General features: G+C 41.4%; 1 protein-coding gene across 2 annotated transcripts in view; it reads right to left on the reverse strand.

The window, feature by feature from the left end:
• LOC122539397 (probable protein S-acyltransferase 23) overlaps window positions 1–24,341 on the reverse strand; it is a 79,559-nt gene that overhangs the window by 37,197 nt on the left and 18,021 nt on the right. Inside the window, exons 4-5 of one of the 2 annotated variants that reach the window (XM_043674189.1) lie at window positions 12,861–12,923; window positions 4,119–4,261 (exon numbers count right to left, since the gene is read on the reverse strand). In XM_043674189.1, coding sequence (XP_043530124.1) covers window positions 4,119–4,261; window positions 12,861–12,923 — 206 coding nt within the window. The remainder of the gene's footprint in view (window positions 1–4,118; window positions 4,262–12,860; window positions 12,924–24,341) is intronic. The other variant, XM_043674190.1, reaches the window with a different exon arrangement.

Here is a 24,341-nt window from a genome sequence, read left to right on the forward strand (position 1 = left end):
AATGTTGCAATTGTACCAGCCTCCACCACTTCCTCTGGCAGCTCATTCCATACACGTACCACCCTCTGCATGAAAAAGTTGCCCATACGTTCTTTTATATCTTTCCCCTCTCACCCTAAAGCTACGCCCTCTAGTTCTGGACTCCCTGACCCCTGGGGAAAGACTTTGCCTATTTACTCTATCCATGCCCCTCATAGTTTTGTAAACTTCTATCAACATGACCTCCCAACTCCTGTACTCAATACTCTGACCAATAAAGGAAAGCATACCAAACGCCTTTTTCACTATCCTATCTACCTGCGACTCCACTTTCAAGGAGCTATGAACTTGCACATCAAGGTCTCTTTCTTCAGCAACACTCTCCAGGACCTTACCATTAAGTGTATAAGTCCTGCTAAGATTTGCTTTCCCAAAGTGCAGCAACTTGCATCTATCTGAATTAAACTCCATCTGCCACTTTTCAGCCCATTGGCCCATCTGCCTGTTGTACCTAGAAGGCACAGTCTAACAACAATAAAAATAGAGAATGGGAAGGGAGAGTGGGACTAAATCAAAATAGGAAGATAGTGCATTCCAGCCCCTGCATTGCCTTTCTCTAAAAGCCTTAAGAGTGTTGGCGAACATTGGCTGCTCCCTCTCCAAGGACACCAGGCACAAATGTAGCCACAACAAAGAGGCATGCCATCAGGAAATATGGTCCCATCCACAGCCCATTGCCTGGACCTGTTGATGGCTACTCTAGCCAGGCCCATGAGGAGATCAGCAGCAAAGATCTTTCTTGAAAATACAGATTAGGCTGTGATGGAATCATTAAGATCTGACTGATGAAGTGTCAAACAGGAATGGGACTAGTCCAAAAATGGCAAGTTTTTTTATTGTCTCCTTTGTGGCCCAGGAAGAACATGTTTAGGTTTTAAAATGAAACATTGAGTTTCCCTGATCTGGCTCTGCCTTTCCTTCCCCCAATTGCAAAGTCTTTCTTGTTATCACCTAATAAGCTTGGAAGGGATGTCTGAGACCTAATGGAATAAGTGAACAAGTGATAGATATTTAATTAAGAATTAATTAGGTAAGAATTGGTTACATAAATATGGGGAGCTAGTCATCGGGGGATGAGTGAGTTTAAAGGAAATAAAGCTCTCATTAAAAGTGTGGTCTCGGAGTCCGCTTAAAACCAATTATCTCCTCGTGTGTAATGTTTCTGATCAATCTTCTCTTACCTAACCACATACCTGAATACTGGAACCAACCCTACAGGCCCATCTGCCCTACATCGCATTACTGCTTGTCTGACAACATAAATTAAAATGTCACTTTGTGGAAGGTCATACAGTTGCCACAGAATAAAACAAAAACCTCTTCTACCTCTGATATAATCTCTCCCTAACCAACCGCCTAATAAGTCAATTTATAGAAAAACTTTCTAACTGGCCTGTTCAGAGATGTTATGACATCCAATAAGTCCATTTGCAGCACGGCTAAAATAAGAAGGCATGACAGGATCAATTGAGATGCATTTCTTTGGAGGTTCTCGTAATTGTCTACCACATCCTTTGTGACAAAATTCGTGGACAATGGGTGGAATCTTGTTGAGGCAGCAGAGGTCTCTGCAGTTGGCTGAGAGCCAGAGAAACAACTGCTTTCCCCCTGCTCGAAAAGGCCTGCTGATTCTAAAAGCAATGGGAGCCTTTGCTGGGTATTAGGGCTCTGAGGACAGAGGTCTCACCCAATGAGAGCTGCAAGCCACAGAAGGGCTGCTACTGGGAGAACACCCAGGATAGTAGAATACAAAGGAGTAAGGTCAGTAATTTGTGGGAGTGGTTTCTGAGTTTAGGTATTTCGGGGAGAGAGGAGTGCGGTGGTCAAAAGCAAAGGTGATTAGGTGGGGGGATGCATGACTCCATGGTGAACATCTTCCTTCCCTATATCCAGCTCCTTGGCCAGACGTTTATTGAGGGGGACTCCACCCTGAGGTAACAAGCTGCCTACAAATGTTAGTCAAGCCACATGGGGTGACAAGCAACTGGGTTAATCCAAAGACTAGCTGAGGTTCCTAAGTAGTCCTTCACTAATACAGGACTCTCCAGATCCAAACTTAATTCTGTTGTTTGTGGGATTTAGGTACGCACCAGCCTACCTAATTATATTGTCTTGCTGCCTATAGACTGTGTCCAGGAGGACAATATTGAGCCCAATAGTTACACCATTTTATTGGGATCACTCTAGGTCCACTGCAAAGGTCTGATGGATGCACGGGAGAATGTGCACAGCTATTTCCATCCATTGTGACCTATATCCTGGTTATGACTTGCCCTAACATACCTCACAAGTAAAACTCAATCTTAAATATTAACCAAGAAAGAACCTCTAAAAAATGATGTCTCCTTTAACTCAATGTTTAATATAGAGGCAATGCTAGTTTTAAGATTCACTCCCACACCTCCAAGATTCATTCTTGATGATTTGGCCAATAAGAACTGTCACTACACACCTTTTTGTTTTATAATTCATCAAATTACATGAGAATTTCCCTTGCTGTGCCAAGATGACTTTTTCCTCTATCCCCACCAGCCAGATATTTTCTAATCAAGCTGTTCAGAGATGTCATTATACAACACTAAAGCAGGTGGGACATGAGCCTTTGCCTCCTGGGTCAGATTTAGGGACACTACCACTGTACCACAAGATCCCTCAACCAAAGCTTCTGTCTTAACAAGCATTTATCACAACCTAGTTTAAGAGTCGAGTGTCTGAGATGGCAATTAATACAGAAGCCTCACTGGCAAGATAACTCACCATTTACCCATCAATCAGCTTGTTAACAGCTGACAGGTCAGCGAGTACCTCACCCTATCACAGGCATCGATACTGGTGAGCCAGGTTGCCACAAGCTGCCAGCCAATCAGAAACTGCCAGCTTCTGGATCCTAAAGTCTACCAGTCATAGCCTATTAACCAGAGGATTCAGCCATGAGAAATTAAGTCCTTCTGTTGTTCAAACAGGATGGTAGCTGTGGGGAGAGGTCTTTCAAAGTTCAGCTTCTTTCCTTCTACAATTGACCACTTAATGACCTTAATTACAGGCAAATCAACTAAGTTGCCCATGATCTTGCCCATTGCCTGATTGCCAAGTTCGTGAGAAGGGTTGAGGTTTCTCTCCATGTCTAACTTACTGCATTATTTCCCTTCTTGCCATCTCAAAGAAAGGAAAAATTACACCTCGTCCTTTATTGATACAAGCTATTAGATTTGTTTAATTCTTTTAGGATTTCAGAAAGTATTTACAATAACTGACATGCAAGCATTATCAAATAAATGATAATTCAGAATTATTTATGACAATTAAGAAGCACTTTTTGTTTTATTGAGACAACCTTGTACACTGGGGAATTCTTTGGATCAATAACATTCTGACTGCCTTTGGCTCATTTAATAAAATATTACCCTGACTTTGCTTTCCTGGCCTTACGCTGACTATAAAGGTCACAGCAGCAACTCTCTTAATCCATACGCCATGCAGCTGCAGGGTGTTACAAAGATTACTTGATTCTGCAACATGTAGTGAAACCTGCAAAGCAGCAAAATCTGGCATGGAACTGTATTTAGCCTATGAAGTGTATTTCCCCCATCAACTTTTCCTTATCCCATTATATAACCTGCATTTTCACAAAAGAAAGCAACATATTCAAATGCACAATGTTTAACCTCACAGATTCTTCCTCAAAAGGGCTGCTACTGTCATCCTCAAACCAGTTTCCTATCTCACCTTGGGAACCATCGCTGGTAAAAACCCACTTAATCTGAGAATACAGCTCAAGTCTTTTTAATAACTTTGCTCCCATTATAGATTATACATCTTGTCCCTCTTCATGCACACATCTTATTTTTAATAAACATGCACTGCTTCTTATGTAGTCATATTACACCTATTGGCTGTTAATGAGTTTAGTTACAAAGGTGGCCAGTTATACATTTATGTTGGATACTCTTTAAAGTTTTGCCAGAGTGATCAACCATATTTCATCACAGTCCAACAATAGAATCAGTTTAAGGCTGTGTCTCAAGAGCAAAGTGAGATGTTAAAAGAATAATTTACACAACTGAATTGTTTTACATTACCTCCAATCAAATTTTGGAATCATACTTCTTGCTTGATAGATACTATTTTCTAAATATAGTACGATATCCTTATACTGGCATTCTCTTGCAAGTTTTAGAGGTGTGTTTCCACTTTTATCTTCAGTTTCTAATTCTACTCCACACTGCATTGAGAGAAAAATAATTTAAGAGCTTACAAATAAAGATAGCAAAATTCCAAAAACCTTTGAAGAGTTAGATTATAACTAACATTCCAAGTTTTAAAATTCATCTCAATAATATGTCACATTTGATTTTATGAAGACTTAACAATATTTCTGCTTGTAGCTGGAAAAAAGGACAGTTTTGAGACTCAGGGTCAAAACTGATCTGAGATAATTGATGTTGTGCATATATAGGTAAACAGTGAATTATATCAAATGACATAGAAATGTTAACAAATATTAGCCAAAATGGAAACAATATTCAGGATAAATTCCATGTAATCAGGTGCTAAAACTGCTGCATGCAGTTGGCTGCAGCATCTAGCATTTCATGACCTGCTTAGAACTAATTAGAGCAATGTAAACAGGAAGGAATAGCACCTGCCAGGGATTCATGCTAAATATAAAGTAAAATCTTCACTGAACAAGCCAGCAGTGTCTGATCATCTCAAACTCAGAAAGGTACAGCCCACTAAATCAGTCAGATTTTACAACTTACTGTCCTTACAACTATATTAAGTTTTCCTGATTTTAAGTGTACTGTATTTAGAATTTGAATGGGGATCTTCCTTGCTACATATACACATCCTACAGGGACTAGAGTTGTTTTGACAGACATAATGTTTACAGTGTATGACCAAATGCATTTTAAACACAGTGAAGCTGTAGCTAAATTTAAAAAAAATTATATTCATGGTACAAGTCATTACAAACCAAAGAATGCCATTTTGCCTTTGCTCAAGGCATCAATTCTAGAGCACTGTGGCAACTTTAAATCTCCACACATGATGGGGGATATTTAGGCTTTGGAAAGAATCCGAGGATGGGATCGTGATTGATTTCCAGTATAAAACAATTTTGTTACTCAGACAGGGTTGTATGCTTTATAAAAGTGTACACTCAGGCAATTTTAAATCGCTATTAAAAAGCAGCAGAGGCTACAATGTTTTCGTGTGGACTATTATTTCAACTGGATAGGTTAGACAGGTACATGTTAAATAATTGCAAAATTCGATGGTAGGTATTTCTAAATTTTCAGAGAATAGTAGACCTCTGGAACAGATTACTGACTGATGCTAATTCATTGTATTCCTTCAAGAGAAAAATTAGGCCAGATTCTGGCGAAGGAGGAGGTCACCCCATACAGGAAGTCTTTAACCTGTAACATAAATCAGGGTCACATTGACCTTCTGGGCTTGTTTCAATAATTTAAAGAGGTTTTAGCATAATTAATTAAACATTTATTCTCATTGACTGAAGGTTCTATGTAATTGTTCATTCAATATATCATGTTTGTACACAAATCTTTCAGAAAGTATCAGATTTAAGCTAGGATAGTATAACAAATGCATTTAATAGAATGAGTTGCAGATGACGATGAAGATTCATGTTGTATTTGATTATTGCTAAAGAAACACACATTTCATTGAAGCTTCTCATTTTGCACTCATCAGAACAATTCACAAGTACGGTAAAGAGAAAACAATACTTATATTAAATGAGAATGGACTGCTGATTGGTTGGCAGGTGGACTCTTACTTGTAGAGGTGTTGTCATGGAGAATGCATTAATGATGACTGACAGTTAATTGCTAAGCCTTTTTTTAGATTAGATTACTTACAGTGTGGAAACAGGCCCTTCGGCCCAACAAGTCCATACCGACCCACCGAAGCGCAACCCACCCATTCCCCTACATTTACCCCCTTACCTAACACTACGGGCAATTTAGCATGGCCAATTCACTTGGCCTGCACATCTTTGGACTTATTTAAATTTTAAGCCAGGCAGGTTGATTCTAATTGGTCGAAACATTTTCTTGAGAAATAAACTAGAGAATAAATGTCACAAATTTTGTTGAGTTGAAACAGGTATAGTGCATGTCCATATTCTTTCTGTCTACAACTCATATCTGACAGCCAAGGCTCCCTGATTGGGCTGTTGAAACTTTATTGCTGGAACAGCACAGCAGGTCAGGCAGCATCCAGGGAACAGGAGATTCGACGTTTCGGGCACAGGCCCTTCTGATTGGGCTGTTACCTTGGTCCAATCAGGAAACTCATATTCTATGAGGTTCGACTGGCCAACCTTTCCAATCACTACATAAATTATTTATGTACCTTGTAAGCATAATGCTGAAATAGGATACAATAAAGCCATCCTTTGGGATAGTGTCTTCTCTGATCAGGTTGTTTCTTGCAATATAATGTGCAGACTCATGGGAGGACCTAAGCATTTTGCCTATTGCACAAATGCTTAATTTCATATGTGAACTTCAGTGCTGGCAAGATACCACTGTGTGGCTTTTGTCCGAAAGACTGGTGGATCTAAGCAGGAGTGTCAGAGGTACTGTTCACTCAGAGTTGGCTCTGAGGAAGCTGGATCAGTGTCAAGGACTCTCCACGTGTAAGTAAAGGATGACTTGGTGATAGGATACCGGCCTCTATGGAGTTCTTTTAACTTGGGCCCTACTTCTGAGGTTACTGATGAAGTTAACTTAGTGCATGGAATTGTGGGAATCCCAATGTTTGTTTTGATATGTGAAAGCATGTCTGTGATAGGCAGTAGTAAGGGACACACTAGCTGATTTCTCAACTAGGATATCAAGGAGAGGAAACTCATTTGACTGCTCCCTGGCTACTCTTGCTGTATACTGTGCAAATTCATTAACAAGCTAAGTCTGTCACTTTTGGTCCTGAGAAGTATCAAACTTTCCTCAATGCTACAGTTGTCCATTAGAAATCTACAAAATAATATTTTCCAGCTTGGATTCCATCTTATCAATAAATGGAAAGTTACAATTTTTTGCAAAGAATTGCAAACTGAAGACCAATGCAGTTTTGTTTTAGCAATAGACATATCTACTACACAGTCAGAAATAGTTACCCAAACAGCTGGTAAAGTTCAAATTTCATCCACAATCTTACTATTACATTAAACCATTCAGCTTGACGGGGACATTTAAAATTGAATCACATTGCAAATCTTCATAAAGTAATCTGAAAGCATGCTAGAAAATGCAATGGCAATACACAGAGTATCCAAGCTAACTGATAACCTTTTAAGGAGATTCTTGCACTTAATTAGACAGCCCAAGATACACCTAATACTGGATTTTGCAACTCAACATTATTAAACAGGTGAGCTGTGGGCAATTAATTTTGTCTCCAAAAAGCAAGTCGGAGACAAGGTTTTGAAGATTGGACTGTCATAGCTACTCATTTGCCATCAGGCAATTCCTTAGAGGCTACCAAGAGAACAGACCCATTTTTGAAAGCAGGGGGGTAGTGGCAATTGAGGATGGCACAATGATTAAATACAGAGAGGCTGAATGTTCTTCCTGTCTTCACGCTCAGGCAACTATTTGTGAGCAAACCTGCCCTGCACTAGACTGTCTATTAGAGGGCATGTATAAACTTATGAAAGCAATGGCAAGTAAAACACAATTTCAAGCCTGTCCACATTAATGATGGCTACAGTAACATGGTTAAATATTTCTCTCACTTTCTCCAGCCACACACAGAGGGTGTATCAGCCACAGGGACAGGGGACACATCAATCAGAGGGACAGTGGGTTCATCGGTCACAGAATCAGACATCACATCAACCTCCAGACAGATGGTAAATCAGCCAGAGGTTGCAGATTCTGGCACTTAAAAAAAAACCCATCACTGTTGCAAATGAGATAGTGCATACCTCCTAGAGGCTGTGCCCTTATCAATGTCATTTCTCATTACATCCAACTACACAGCAGTATGGTAATATTATGCAATTGGAAGGCAAAACTGATCAGCTCTTAAGTTCAAATTTCACTTCACTGATGTTGAGGGAACAATGTACTATTGAGTAAGAGTCTGGAGTCTGAAAGGAGATGGAATAGTCTGTACCAGAGACAGGTGTACTTGCCTCTAGTACTGTAGTGTGAACAGAAAGGTTTTGCAGATATGGATGTTTGACACTTTTGAGTTGAGGTGAAAGTGGAATCAAATCATAAATCACTTCCCTCTATTCTGTACAGATATATTGCCACTAGAAATCCCTGCAGTCCTCTGGAGGACATCAGCAAGAATACTAGTGACAGCATCCACTTCTGCAGCCAAAGAAATGAAACAGAACTCCAAGAAACAAAGTATCAAAGTCAATCTTTTGTACATTGGATCCAACTAAAGTTCAGCACTGGCATTCTGCAAATAGAGTTACTTCAGAAGGCAGTGTGATATAATATATTGATGGAAAAATAATGCCTTACTAAAATAGAATTCAATTATTTGTTTTTGATTGTGAACAAAATTATTGAGTACTTCACAAATTTTGCAAAGGAGAACCTTCAATTCTTGTGATTTTAACAGTGAACATGCCACAAGATTTTAAAACATTTAATATTTAGATTACTTACAGTGTGGAAACAGGTCCTTCAGCTCAACAAGTCCACACCGACCCGCCGAAGCGCAACCCACCCAGACCCATTCCCCTACATTACCCCCTTCAGCTAACACTACGGGCAATTTAGTATGGCCAATTCACCTAACCTGCATATTTTTGGACTGTGGGAGGAAACTGGAGCACCCGGAGGAAACCCACGCAGACATGGGGAGAATGTGCAAACTCCACACAGTCAGTCGCCTGAGATGGGAATTGAATCCAAGTCTCTGGTGCTGTGAGGTAGTTAACCACATTGCCACCGTGCCGCCCACAATATTCTCTCTCTATTCTCTTTAACATGGACCACTAGGGCAATGTATAGTTTTAAATTAAAGCAGGTTGGAAGATGGAGAATAATTAATACAGGGTAGAAACAGCCAATCAGAAAGCACAGAAGCAAAGTTAGTTGGAATGTAAGAAGCTTTTCACAATACAGGTAAAAGAACGAAGTGCAAAATTGTAGTGTTTCAGCACCATCACTAGTGAAGACTATTCTGACAACATAAAAAGTTTACATTAATGGTTTTGCTTATAAACGTTGACACTGGAATATATAATTTAAATAATCTGTTTATTTTTATAGACACAACATCAGTGTGAATTTATTTTACATAAACTTTACTCATTTTCTTTTTCATTTCCATATTTATTTACTATGGAAATCCATCCCAACAGAAGTGTCATGATGTGTCCGTCACTTCTGCTTCTCTCTTAAACTACTCTGTTTTTATTCTTTCTGTCCTTCACCTTCAGTCGCCTGAGTAACTATAGGCCGGTGACTAGTAACTATAGGCCGGTGAGTCTCACTTCTGTTGTGGGTAAAATCTTAGAGAGAATTGTAAGGGATAGGATTTATGAACATCTGGATAGGAATAATGTGATCAAGGATAGTCAGCATGGTTTTGTGAAGGGCAGGTCGTGCCTCATGATTCAATCAGGGACCCCTGGTTGACAGATATAAACAGGAGTGTCAGAGGTTCTGTTCACTTTGAGAGCTGGTTCTGTGAGAGCTGGATCAGTGTCAAGGACTTTCCATGTGTAAATAAAAGGTGACTTGGTGATGGGCTACTGACGTTTGTGGAGTTATTTCACAAATCTTCACTGAAGGCTAAGTGCTGAGTGGCTGGGACCTCCTCTCCTTCAACCAGTTTCCATGAGAGGTCTTTCTACTTACTTCTCACAGAAAGACTTTAACTTCCTTCCCAAATGCAACTTTAACAGCACTCAAATTAAAAAGAGGAAACAAGTTGCGCATTGAATCCAGTATAACAGTCAATTCTCTTGGTGTGTGTATCAGAGCTGCTAAAAATTAGAATTAGTGTTATGTTTGAAAATAATTAGCCTTGACCTTTTTTAGTTTAGGTGATTATTAGTTTGCTTTACGTCTCAATTAGTCTATTATAAGAAATGAATTTATATGAAATGAAGACAAATTAGTGCCAACCTTTTGTTCACTGCTAATTTAACATGAGACAGGGATTATAATTGATTGCAACAGCAAGAGGTCAGTTTGATAGTTAAGCCACATCAACGAGCAAGATAGAGAGGTGGTTGCTATGAAGGAATTGAGAAAAACAGGAAACCTGTGAGCTGCACCTAACTAATTGAAAGTACAGAGAAGAAAGAGGGGCAAGTGATCTGCTGGTAAAGCTAAAGTTGTGCAAGATTTTGTGTATACCATAATAAAGAAAGCAGATTAAAAAGTTGTAAAAAAAACTGCAGATCTCTTAGCCATCCCATGTAGCATAATGGAATTGATTGTAAAGTGTAGATGTAAGAATCAACTGAACAACAACATAGTCAAGTTAAAAATGGGTTTAAGAAAACGTTGCTTGGCCAATCTTCTCATCTTTGGTTAATTAGTTAGTCAAATGGGCTGTCATAAATTGTATGATGTGGTGTATCTCTTTATAAGACACCAGGTAAATCTCACCTGGAATGTTTATGTTCAGTTTTAGGGAGGTGCTACACTTTAGGAAGGATGTGAAGGCACTGGAGACAGTGCAGAAGAGGTTTCGGGACGAGGAATTCATGAAGATAGATTAAAAAGTTGGGACAGCTTTCCTTGCTGAAGTGAAAGCTGAGATGAGGTCTGGTTGAAACATTGAATTGAGAGTTCTGGAAAGAGCAACAGAGATGAATGAGAATGAGAGGGTATGGATTTAAAGTAATTAGTAAAAGTAGTAAAAGAGATTTGAGCAAGAACAAAATCATGCAACAAGTGATTAGGACCTGGATTGCACTATCTTTGAGTGTGGAGGATTCAAATAAGGTTCAGATAAGGTTTGAAATAGATTCAAGTAAAGCATTTAGGGGAATTTGCTATTATTTGACTTTGGAGTCGCAAGATGTTGGGGTTGGTTGTTGCATGAGGAATAGGAGTTTGGGGAGAGACAAAGTTTTTGGAGATTTGGAAGGTAGGTGAGGGGACAGGGATTGAGGAGAAATCAATATTAGGAAATGGGAAAGAGGTAGAGACTAGGTGTTTGGGGAAATGTGAGGAAGAATACAACAATGGAAAATGAGTAGGACACGAACTTGTGTTTTATCATGCTATGTGATTAATCAAACCCAGGAAAATCTCCAGAGTATGTAACACGTACAGTTTGAATGATGATGTGTAAAGTGAATATTCACTAGAATAATTGAGTTTAAAGTGAGAAAATCTGAGGAGATGGTGCACAATTTTGTCTGCAACCTTTTTGAGAATGTTAAGGTGTTATTTAAATAGGGTTATTAAATGATAAAGGGCTTTGATAGTATGGTTATAAAGAAACAATTTCCTCTGCAAAAACAAGGAGCACAATCTCAATATCTTTTTACACTCTGATCATAGTGGAAATCCTGAACTCTCACCCTAAAATATGATGACAGCTGAATCAATTAAATTTTTAAGGCAGAGGTTGAAAGAGTCCTATCATATGAAGCTATGAAAAAAAAATCATGGAACAAAGGCAAGTAAAAAGAATAAGGTGCAAATCAACCACCATCTGATTGAATGATGGAACAAGACTTGAGTGACTAGATGACTGACTTTAGTTCCTGTAACGATTGGATCAATCTCGGTATTTCACCTTAGAATGTATTTGAGCGGTTATACGGGGGAGGTGACTACTAATTCAGAACCCAGGCTAATCCTCCAGGACCGAACCTTGAATCTGACCATGGCAGACTACGAAATTTGAATTCTATAAAAATCTTGAGAGGTTATACTGAGCCAGGAGAACCAGGTTCAAGTCTGCTCCACAGGGATGTAATAACATCTCTGAACAGGTTGGTTAGAAAATATATTGAGGGCTCATGTGATGGGAGTGCCCCTATATCTGAACTAGGAGTGTTCAAGTCCCTCCTGCTCCGGTGGTGTTTGTAATGGTTCTAAACAGGTTGATTAGAACATATCTTGGGAGGTTATATCACAGTAGGTTGCTAAGGAGATTGCAAAATTAATCTGCGTTATTACTTTAAATTAAAATCCAAACGGCTGCATTATGATGTCTCCCTGGGCTGTCTAATTTATAGACTGGGCTGTTGGATAAGGAATAAATCAAGGTTTAATGAAGACTGGAATCAATGTTATTGCACCACCTTCCATGTATTTTGCACTACAGGTCAACTGTGCTGTAGTATATGTTTAGTTCTAATTAATTGCTGTAAAACTCTTCTTGAGGGAAATGGGTGCTTAAATAATATTAAATAATCCTGCAATAGTTACATGCATTGATTGAATGAGGAAAGCTATTCTTGGATCTTGCTAATGCGCCTTCTCAGTTCCTTCATTTTTACGCCGATCATCAGTTTTGATGAAGCTGCCTAAGTACTGTGATGCACAAGGCTGTAATGATACACTTCCAACTGGAAATGTGTGAAAAATGAACAATATTTAACAGATCAACATTAACCTAGCTCATATATCAAATCTTAAATTTTTAAAAAGCTTTAATGTTAAATCACCAATTTTGGCAACTTTTTTCAAATTTGAATGCTACAATATATCCTAGAGCAAGGAAGATTTTTGTTTCAATCAGATACTAAATCACCTACATCAGATAGAAAGAGCTAATCTTGTCCACTTGTTAAAATGCTTGAGTAACGGGAAGTACAACACAGGACAACAGGAAATGTTTCTGTCCTTTGAACTTACCTGCTCACAGAGCAGCTGGACTGTGGGCAGATCTCCACTAAGGACAGCTAAATGCAGCGATGTCTGGAAAACAAAGATCCGTACAACAGTTTTATTCAGGAGAAAACGAGGATTGCAGATGCTGGAGATCAGAGTCAAAGAGTGTGGTGCTGGAAAAGCACAGCTGATCAGGCAGCATCTGAGGAGGAGGAGAATCGATGTTTTGAGCTTAAGCCCTTCATCAGGAATGAGGCTTGTGGCCCAAGGGGGATGAGAGATAAATGGGATGGGGGGAGGGGGTGCTGTTGGGAAGGTAGCTGGGAATATGATTGGCAGATGAAGTTGGGGTGAAGATGATAGTTCAGACAGGAGGGTGGAGTGATAGGTGGGAAGGAACATGGACAGGCAGGACAGTTCAAGAGAACGGTGCCAAGTTAGAAGGTTGGATCTGGGATAAGGTGCGGGGAAGGGAATTGAGGAAACTGGTGAAATCCACATTGATCCCGTGTGGTTGGAGGATCCCAAGATGGAAGATGAGGTGTTCTTCCTCCAGGCATTGGGTGGTTAGGGTTTGGTGGTGAAGGAGGCCCAGGACTTGCATATCCTTTGTGGAATGGGAGGGGGAGTTAAAGTATTCAGTCACAGGGTTTGTTAATGCATCTATCCCAGAGATAGTTCCGCAAGTTGGTATCCTGTCTCTCCAATGTAGAGGAGACCACATCAGGGGCAACGGACACAGTAGATGACATGTGTGGAAGCACAGGTAAATCTCTGTTGGATGTGGAAGGATCCTTTGGGGTCTTGGACGGCAGTGAGGGGGCAGGTGTGGATGCAGGTTTTGCATTTCTTGCAGTGGCAGGGGAAGGTGCTGGGAGTGGAGAGGAGACCACATCAGGGGCAATGGACACAGTAGATGACATGTGTGGAAGCACAGGTAAATCTCTGTTGGATGTGGAAGGATCCTTTGGGGTCTTGGACGGCAGTGAGGGGGCAAGTATGGATGCAGGTTTTGCATTTCTTGCAGTGGCAGGGGAAGGTGCCGGGAGTGGAGAGTGGGTTGGGGGTGGCATGGACCTAACAAGGGAGTCGCAGAGGGAATGGGCTCTTCAGAATGCAGATATATCCCTGGTGGGAAGGTCTGTTTGTAGGTAACGGAAAATGATGCGATGTACCCGGAGGTTGGTGGGATGTAAGTTGAGGACCAGGACTGTTCAGTCTTTGTTGCAATTGGAGGGGTGGGGTTCAAGGGTGGAAGTGAGGGAAGTGGAGGAGATGCGGTGGAGGGCATTGATGACCACGTGGGCAGGAAATTGTGGTCTTTGAAGAAGGAGGCCATTAGGGATGTTCTATGGTGGAATTGGTCCTCCTGGGAGCAGATGCGGCGGAGGAATTGGGAATGAGGGATAGTGTTTTTACAGGAGGCAGGGTGGTAGGAGGTGTAGTCCATGTAGCTGTGGGAGTTGGTGTGTTTGTAGTAGGTGTCTGTGTTGAGTCAATCACTGGAAATGGAGATGGAGAGGTCCAGGAAGCGGAGGGAGGTGTCTAAGATGGTCCAGGTAAATTTGAGGTCAGTGTGGAAGGTGTTAATGAAGTTGATAAACTGTTCAACCTCCTCATGGGAGCACAAGGTCGTGCCGATACACTGTCACTTCTGTCCTGTAATTGCTTCTGCCGCAGCCACTTTTGCCCTCACCTACGTCACTCACCTGAATACTGCTGATAACATTGCTTACATCATATGTTATGCCACCACCGCCTCTGCAGATGCCACCGAAGGCACCACTTCTGTCTCCCTGACTCCCAGGGTGAGCGTCACTTCCATTGGTGATGTTATCCATGACCCCATAACCACAGTAACAGTCTCCGTCTCCACTCCCAGCTCCAGTCCCACACCAGATCCTAGCTCGCAGCCCTCTCATGTTTTTACCATCCCCCCAGACCTCCCCGTCACTGTGGTTGAACAATGAGTCTTAAGTATGCTCCCAGATCAATGAATTGAACATGTGTTGTGACATCCAACACTTCTTGCGCTGCCTCCACCCTCTGCTTACTTTTTCCATCAGGATTCCTGCCAACCCCCATTCCCTCTCACCCCAAGAACCTCTTCACTCACCCCATCCATCTGGACACCTCGTGCTGTCTGTTGCCCGCCCTTGATTTCTTCATTTCCAGCTACCGCTGTGGCGTTGGCTACCGCTGTGACTTTGACTACCTCAACCTGTCCACTGCCCTCACCCACTCCAACCTCTCACCCTCGCAAAGCGTAAACCTCCACTCCCTCTTCTCCAACTCCAACATCACTATCAAACCAGCAGACAAGTGGTGGGGGGGGGGGCCACGGTGGTACTTTGGCACACTGATACCTACACCCGAAGCCAAGCGCCAACTTGCAGATATCTCCTCCTACTGCCCCCTTGACCATGACCTCACCTCCCATCACGAAACCATCATCTCCCAGGACATACACAACCTCATCACCTCAGGGGACCTTTCACCCATACCCTCCAACCTTATAGTCTGGGAACCCCGCACCACCTGGTTCTACCTTATACCCAAAATTCACAAATCTGCACTCACCCCATCCATCTGGACACCTCGTGCTGTCTGTTGCCCGCCCTTGATTTCTTCATTTCCAGCTACCGCTGTGACGTTGACTACCTCAACCTGTCCACCACCCTCACCCACTCCAACCTCTCACCCTTGCAAAGCGTAAACCTCCACTCCCTCTTCTCCAACTCCAACATCACTATCAAACCAGCAGACAAGTGGTGGGGGGCACGGTGGTACTTTGGCACACTGATACCTACACCCGAAGCCAAGCGCCAACAGACATCTCCTCCTACTGCCCCCTTGACCATGACCTCACCTCCCATCACCAAACCATCATCTCCCAGGCCATACACAACCTCATCACCTCAGGGGACCTTTCACCCATAGCCTCCAACCTTATAGTCTGGGAACCCCGCACCACCTGGTTCTACCTTATACCCAAAATTCACAAATCTGACTGCCCCAGTCAACCTATCGCCTTGGCCTGCTCCTGCTCCACCGACCTTACCTCTGCATACCTTGACATTGTCCTGTTCCCCTTGGTCCAGGAACTCCCCACCTACATTTGGGACACCACCCATACCCTCCACCTCCTCCATGACTTTCAATTCTCTGGCCCCCAATGCCTCCATGGACCAATTCCATCATGAACATCCAGTCCCTGTATACATCCATCTGCCATGACAAAGGCCTCCAAGCCCTCCGTTTCTTCCTTTCATGCTGGCCCAACCAGTATTCTTCCACTGACACTCTCATTTGATTGGCTGATCTTGTCCTCATCCTCAACAATTTCTCCTTCCAATCCTCCCAAAGGTCACCTGCATGTGTCCCAGCTATGCCTGCCTCTTCGTTGGATGCGTGGAACAGTCCATCTTCCATAGCTACACTGGCACCATTCTCCATCATTTCCTCCGCTACATCGATGACTGCTTGGTACCACCTTGTGCTCCCATGAGGAGGTTGAACAGTTCATCAACTTCACGAACACCTTCCACCCCAACCTCAAGTTCACCTGGACCATTTCGGACACCTCCCTCCACTTCTTAGACTTCTCCATCTCCATTTCCGGCGACTCAGCACAGACATCTACTACAAACCCACTAACTCCCAAAGCTATCTGAACTACACCTCCTCCCACTCTACCTCCTGTAAAAATGCTATCTCTTATTTCCAAATACTCCTCCTCCGCCGCATTTGCTCCCAGGAGGACCAAGTCCACCGTAGAACAAAGACCGCAATTTCCCCTCACACATGGTCATTGATGCCCTCCAGCATATCTCCTCCACTTCTTGCACTTCTGTCCTTGAACCCCACCCCTCCAATCGCAACAAGGACAGAATCTTCCTGGTCCTCACCTTCCACCCCACCAACCTCCGGATACATTGTATCATCCACATTGTATCATCTATTTCTGCCACCTACAAACAGAACCCACCACCAGGGATATATTTTCTTCCCCACCCCTAACTGGTTCTGGAGAGACCATTCACTCCGCGACTCCCTTGTTAGGTCCACTTCGCCCATGAACCCACCCTGTACTCCTGGCACCTTCCCCTGCCACCGTAAGAAGTGCAAAACCTGTGCCCACACCTCCCCCCTCATCTCTGTCCAAGGCCCCAAAAGATCCTTACACATCTGATAGAGATTTATCTGTACTTCCGTACACGCCATCTACTGGTCTGTTGTTCCTGATGTGGTCTCCTGTATGTTGAGAAGACAGGACGCCAACTTGCGGAACTTTTCAGGGAACATCTCTGAGACACATGCACTAAACAACGTTTTAACTCCCCCTCCCATTCCGCAAAGGACATGCAATTCTTGGGCTTCCTCCATCACCAAACCCACCACCAATGCCTGGAGGAAGAACACCTCATCTTCCGCTTTGGGACCCTCCAACCAGGCAGCATTGTGGCTCAGTGGTTAGCATTGCAGTCTCACAGCATCATGGACCTGGGTTTGATTCCAGCCTCAGGCGACTGTCTGTGTGGAGTTTGCACATTCTCCCCATGTCTGTGTGGGTTTTCTCCAGGTGGTCTGGTTTCCTCCCAGTCCAAAGATTTGCAGACCAGGTGAATTGGCCATGCTAAATTGCCCATAGTGATAGACACATTAGTCAAAGGGAAATGGTTCTGGATGGGTTACTCTTCGGAGGGTTTGTGTGGACTTGTTTGGCCAAAAGGCCTGTTTCCACACTGTGTAGGGAATCTGATCTAACCACACGGTATCAATGTGGATTTCATCAATTTCCTCATTTCCCCTCCTCCCATCTTTCCTAGATTCAACCTTCCAACTTGGCACTGTCCAATCTGTCCATCTTCCTTCCCACCTATCTGCTCCACCCTCCTCTCCAACCTATCACTTTCACTCTTCATCTTCACCTACCTATCACATTCACAGCTACCTTCCCCCCATTTATCTCTCAGCCCGCTTGGGCCACAAGCCTCATTCCTGATGAAGAGCTTATAATCGAAACAACGATTCTCCTGCTCCTTGGATGTTACCTCACTGGCTGTGCTTCTCCAACAGTTTTGTTTAGCTGATGATTTGCTGCTTTTGATTTTTCAAATTGTTTTCGACTGTTTTTGGCCAAATTCCAGGGTTGTTTTGAATACTAAACATTGCATCATGAATCTCTCTTTTAAATAGCCTAGCATTAAATTTTACAGGAATCCAAATTTCACTATCTTGACATATTCATATTTTGGGATACCACTAATGCTATCCTGACTCCTCATTATCCTCATTATATCAGAATACATTTCATTGTATCAAGGCCAATTTTCTTATTGCATTTCATATTCTTTATCATAATATTGCCACTTACTGTTTGGATCAAAAATGTTTATAGTAAGTTTCTAATGAATAATTGTGATGGCCATTTAGTGCTTTATAATTGGATGTTTTAAAATGACATTTATTCCATTCAGGATGTGACTTCGCGTCTCCATTTTATGTATTATTGGATGAGCTTGTGAGAAAAGAAATCATGTATCAATTATATAGGCTTATCAGGTGACAAGGGGAAATAACAAATAATAGTGAGTACTTTCCAAATTCTATTTGTTTGAATAAGTGCAAGGCACACTTTTATACTAATAATTTATAGCATAATCTAATAATCTTACAGACAATGTAAACTGAAGGGATAAATTTAATCCAACACATCTGGTGGTAAATTGATACAAATTGATTTATCTGTCTAGTTTACATCTATGTGATTTTACTTTACATCTGGTAGGAGGTAAAATCATCCAGGGAAGATGCAATTCCTACTGATATACCACACCCCCCTCACCTCCATCCAGGGTCCCAAACAGTCCTTCCAGATGAGGTAGAGGTTCACCCGTCACTCTTCCAACCTAGTTTACTGCTTCAAGTGCTCCTGATGTGGTCTTCTCTACATCAGGAAGACCAAACGTAAACTTAGGGAACGGCTCACTGAGCATCGCAGCCTGATCCACAGGGGCCGACCAGATCTCCCAGTCACCACACATTTCAATTTCCCCAACCACTATCTCTCCAACATGAACATCCTTGGCTGCCTCCACTGCCAAAACAAAGCACAGCACCTACTGGAGGAACAACACTTTAACTTCTGCCTGGGCAACCCACAGCCCGGCAGACTCAACATTGAGTTCTCCAATTCCAAATAACCTCCCTCCCCATTCCCTGACTCCCTTCCCAGCCCCTCACCCTCCCTGCCACCAAATGGATTCATTCCTCCCATTGACCGATCAGATAATACCCTCTATCTTCACCTATTCCCACTTTATCACCCTGTCCCCGCCTCCCCCTTTATCTGCAGCTCCCCCCGCACCCACCCCCAGTCCTGAAGAAGGGTGACACCCGAAACATTGACTTTTACACCTTCTGCTGCTTGACTTGCTGTGTTCTTCCAGCCTGTCCACTTTGGATGCCAGCATCTGCTGTTTTTTTTGTCTTTAGCCACGGATGTAAAATCAGCCAGGCTGCCAACTGTGCTCTTCTGCTATGTCATATTAGATAGTGAATACTCAATGCAGTTATGTGGAATTCCTTTGTTTTAACAGAGTTGGTTAAAATAAATGTCTTAATTTCTCCACTGAAATAAATAAGTAGAGGAATTTTATGCCAGCATATTAAACAATGTGTGGCATACAGAAATTTCAAGGTTAATATTAATTAGCTCTGATTTTTTTTTGGCATTTGAGACCTTAAACTAGCTCTATAAACTTTCACAATTACTTCAGATAACTTGCTGACCGAAAAATTACAAGACAATGAATGGTTGGGCGAATGTGATTTGAACAAATGTACCGATGAACAAAACTTGATATTCTCAATTAAAGTTACATGTTATGATCAACACTACAGTTATAAAGCATTTTTTAAAGTGACAGATTTAAAAAAGAAAAAAATTGAGGGGCAAAGTTTTTAAGAGGGTGGTTCACTGTGGAATGAACTTCCTGTGGAAATGGTGGATGTGGGTACAATTACAAAGTTTAAAAGACATTTGGATATGTACATGAATATAAAAGGCTTGGAGGGATATGGGCCAGGTGGGACTAGGTTAGTTTGGGAGAGACTAGTTGGACTGAAGGGTCTGTTTCTGTGCTGTATGACTCTATATAATCTGTCATATATTTTTGTAACCTACCTATTCAAACTTGTCATGACACACCTCTGGAGCAGGAGGGACTTGAACCCAGACCTCCCAGTTCAGAGGTAAGCATAGTGCCAGTATACCACAAGATCCCTTATGATATATTCTTTCAAAGCAAATTCAACCAAATTAACATAAATTAACAAGTGCCAGCCCCTTAAAAGGGCACTGTAACAAATATCAATTTCTCAAATTAAACTTGCCAAAATTGAATTAAAATTTAGTGTAGTCTGTGAGGGTGCACTTTAGTCCCTATTATGCCCAATGGTCCTGGAAATCTGTTCCGATATATAGGTGCAAAAGTGATACCCCTGTTAAAGCCCAACACTTGAATACAGTTAAATAATCAAATATTTATACAGTCAACTTCTGGTCAGTTTGAAACACCCTGTGCATAATATAGTATGGGCTTGATGTAAAATAAAGTTCTATCCATACTGCAATGATAATACGCCACATGTGTAGCACATCTGATCAGGATGAGTTTCAAACATCCAAAGTACTATATTGAAGTTTGAAACTTTATTTTACCTATTTGTACAATTATCAAATTCACAACATGTGCTACATATATTTATATCTTTTGGGATTAATATTTTATCTTTGGAAAAAAGGAAGTGGTTATGTCTCACACAACTCAAATAACCCAAGTCATTCTAGGCATGTAATTCAATTCTATTTTTAATAAACTTTGGGCTTGTATTTCAAGGGAAAATAGTTGTGTGTGAAATTGCCTGTTGAACTGACTGCTCAGAATCTTTTTCTAAACTAAAATATCAGTAAGCTAATGGCATAATTCTTCACATTTAGCATTTGCCTTTAAAATCAACTCTTTACCAATGCCTATAGAAAGTTGAAACTACAACATTTATGTTAAATACAGTACCTGTATCTCTTGAAATCATATTTTACATACAATCCATTCGATGTTGTTTGAAACAGAGTAATCCAAATTTGCACCACAATGGGGAGCCTTTTTGTCATGGTGAAAATATTGGAACTACCCAAAAGTGAATATGCCATACTATCACTTCCCATTTTCACAGCAGTGGGAATAGGGTAGGGCATCTATCATGGATGTGAGTTTTATTGAATTGGCTGCCCATTTAAATCATCAGCTGCCTCCACTCAGGTTGGACTTTTGTAGCCTTGGACCCTGAAACTCAAAGGATGCAAATTAGACTTGGTAGGACCAGATCTGAACTTTGTAGATTTATTTGGATCGTGAGTGTATCCCTTTCATGGAGTAAGGCACAGTTTTGGATCTGGTTCGGGGCCATATTTGGGGGATATTAGATGCCCTTTGCTGGAGATAATGTACCCTTTGGAAAAGGTCAGATACCTTTTGGAAAAAGCAAAATGTCATTAGAGTTTTTCAAATAGATATAAATGCGTCTAATAAGTGACTAAAATCTATACTATTAAGTTTATTGAACTGAAAACACACTTGTCAAAATCACCTGTCAAACCTGTCAAGAAGAGCCATCAAAGGAAGCTATCAAATTCACAAGAGAACCAATAATGAGAGGAATCAATGGGAGAAGTGACACAAGAACCTGTCAAAGGAAGCTGTCAAGCCGATCTGTCAGAACTGTGAGAAGGACCTGCCAAAAACACTTGTCAAAGGGAATTGTTAAGCTGACAAGACATTTATAAGCCCTGCACTTGCGCTCCTTAAAAAAAATCTGAGGTTGAAAAACAGAAGCTTGCTTGCTTTTTCACTTTCTATTGATGTCAATAAAAAGGCTTCCATTACTGGATAACTGCTGTATGCTTTCACAATCAGCCATTATTACAGTGGGTTACCTTCATCTTTACAGTTGATTGATAGCTACAAGTACTTATAGGAATTAATTTGAATTTGAACTGTGATTGAATTCCATTGCTTGTGGTGAGGAGGAATTATGTGCTTTTACATACTTGTTGATTTAAGACTTTATTTAGTTAAAGGAATATAAATGTACTAAATGTGTTTTTATGAATGTGAGTTTTTTTCACTACAGTGAGGTCTGAAACAGAGTTGTAGGACTTTATTTCATATAATTTTCTTTTCATCTAATCTCTGCACACGCCTTGATCCTCGCTCAGGATGGATTGTAGGTGAGTTGGCATGGTTAGGAAAACCATGTAGGGGGTGATGATGGACCCAGTGAAATGACTTAGGGGCTATAAAGGGCCAGAGAGTTGGGTAGTGTGGTACAGGTTGATCTGGAAGGTAAGGTGTAGGTGGAGGAGCATGGGTTGGCATGGAGGGTATGAATGCCATACTGGGGTGACTGGAAGGTATGAGATAGCATGAGTTGCCAGAGATGGAGCATGGACGATAAGCTGTGAGAGTTAAAGGAATGCTTCACATTTTAATCTTTTGTCTTATGAAACATAAATACAGAGACAGTGCATCGAGGCACACCTTCTGCACACCTGCCTCTATACTTGGCAGTCTTCACTTGCGTTTTGGCCTCACCCAGATCATCTCACCAGTCCAGAAGGAAATGCTGACCTTCCAGGTTACTTTTTCCTAGATCACATTTGGGGAGCTAGAAAATGTTCTGACCACTTCACTCATGATCTGGGAGTAAATGTACAGGTGAATGTTTCTTGTATGTAATGTGCGGATAAGGATCTTTATTAAGGACATTGTCAATAAACTCATTAATCATTGGTAATGTTATTTCAAGGAATCTAAATCTACAGTACCTTCGATATTCAAGCATTCTCATAATTTTTGATTGTATCACATCAGATGAAGGTCACTGACTATATTTTGCAATTCATACATAAGCCACATGCCAGTTAGATTTCTGTTTATGTGGTGTCATATGGTTATGTTTGACACATTGTATATCAAAGCCAATAAATCTGTCCCTTCAGTATCCGGTGGGAATGGAAGTGGAACTGAAAAGGAATCCTGGGTCTGACCAATCCCAGGACTGGAAGCTGAAACAGAGTATGTTAAATTAATCATTGCAGTAAGGTGAAATGAAGGGGACTAATGCCTCCCATTCTTAAATTAGCAGAGCAGATACACAGACACTGTCATGCTGCAGTCTTCTAGGTTTTCGTTTGGCCAGGAGAAGTTTAACCACCAGGAAGTTTAAGCTTATCAGCTTCAGTAGATAACTTCCTGACACTCATACTCAACAGGAATCACATCACTGTGGTAATCAAATTGTTACATTAGAAACTGCTTATGAGCAATATAGATGCTTAGCTCAATACATTTAGCACATTTCAGCAAAGGAGTGAATGTAAAATACTAGCTTTGTTACCTGAACAATGTTGTTGGAAAGTTATTTTCATAACTTTGAAAACATGACCAAGTATTCATTTCAATTGACATTGTCAAGTTCCTTCAAAACATCAGATTACAAATATTCTCTGTAGGATGTTTAGGAGGACAATAAAGATTGTTTTCTGACTAAAATGCATGACAGATTTTATTTTGAAATCTAAATTAGACTGTGCTAACCATCAAGCCACACTGTTGATGATATACGAGATTCAATTTGGAAACATCTGGTATAGGTTTTGGTCCAATGTATGTCAAATATTTTATTTTGATCACAAATTCTTCCATTTCTGTTGTAAAATGTTTGCCTCAGAACTTGAACCTTAAAAATGAGCCTTAAATTAGGTTTCAAAGTTACACAGGAGAAAGTGAGGTCTGCAGACGCTGGAGATCAAAGCTGAAACTTTATTGCTGGAACAGCTGTTGTAAAATGTTTGCCTCAGAACTTGAACCTTAAAAATGAGCCTTAAATTAGGTTTCAAAGTTACACAACCTATTAGCAGTCATGAAATAGATCATCCTAGTTACATTGGTCACCGAAGGAAGTATTTCTATCTAGGTATATTGTGCAAGCAGTTTGTAGCTTTTCTTACTTGCTGTCCTAATGGACTGAATTATATATGCTCACACTGGCAGTTTTACAAATCGAATGGGTGGGTGTTGGTAGGTGGTGGGTGTGGAGAGGTGGGTGGTGGTGGAGGGAATGCTCTGTAACCTTCCATAAATGGTTTCCCTACCATCCTCATGCCCACCCTACCCTCTCTGCAATTTTGCATTGGGATCAGTGATGTTTGGAGTAGCCCACTTGCCCTAGCCCCATTTGAGGTCCTTAAGTGGCAAATTAACCACTTGGTCTTAAATTTGAGGCTGGTGGAGGGTGTTAGATGCAGAGAAGTTGCTTGTATTCCCCCCTACTCAGGCTGTGGGTGAGGAAGGGCCAGGGGCTTCCTTCACCAGTCTTTCTTCTACATTGGGTACACCCCTTGTGGATACTCCCTCTTCCCTTGGCCTCTCTATCCCT

The sequence above is a fragment of the Chiloscyllium plagiosum genome, chromosome 32 (genome assembly GCF_004010195.1).
Source record: "Chiloscyllium plagiosum isolate BGI_BamShark_2017 chromosome 32, ASM401019v2, whole genome shotgun sequence".
NCBI lineage: Eukaryota > Metazoa > Chordata > Chondrichthyes > Orectolobiformes > Hemiscylliidae > Chiloscyllium > Chiloscyllium plagiosum.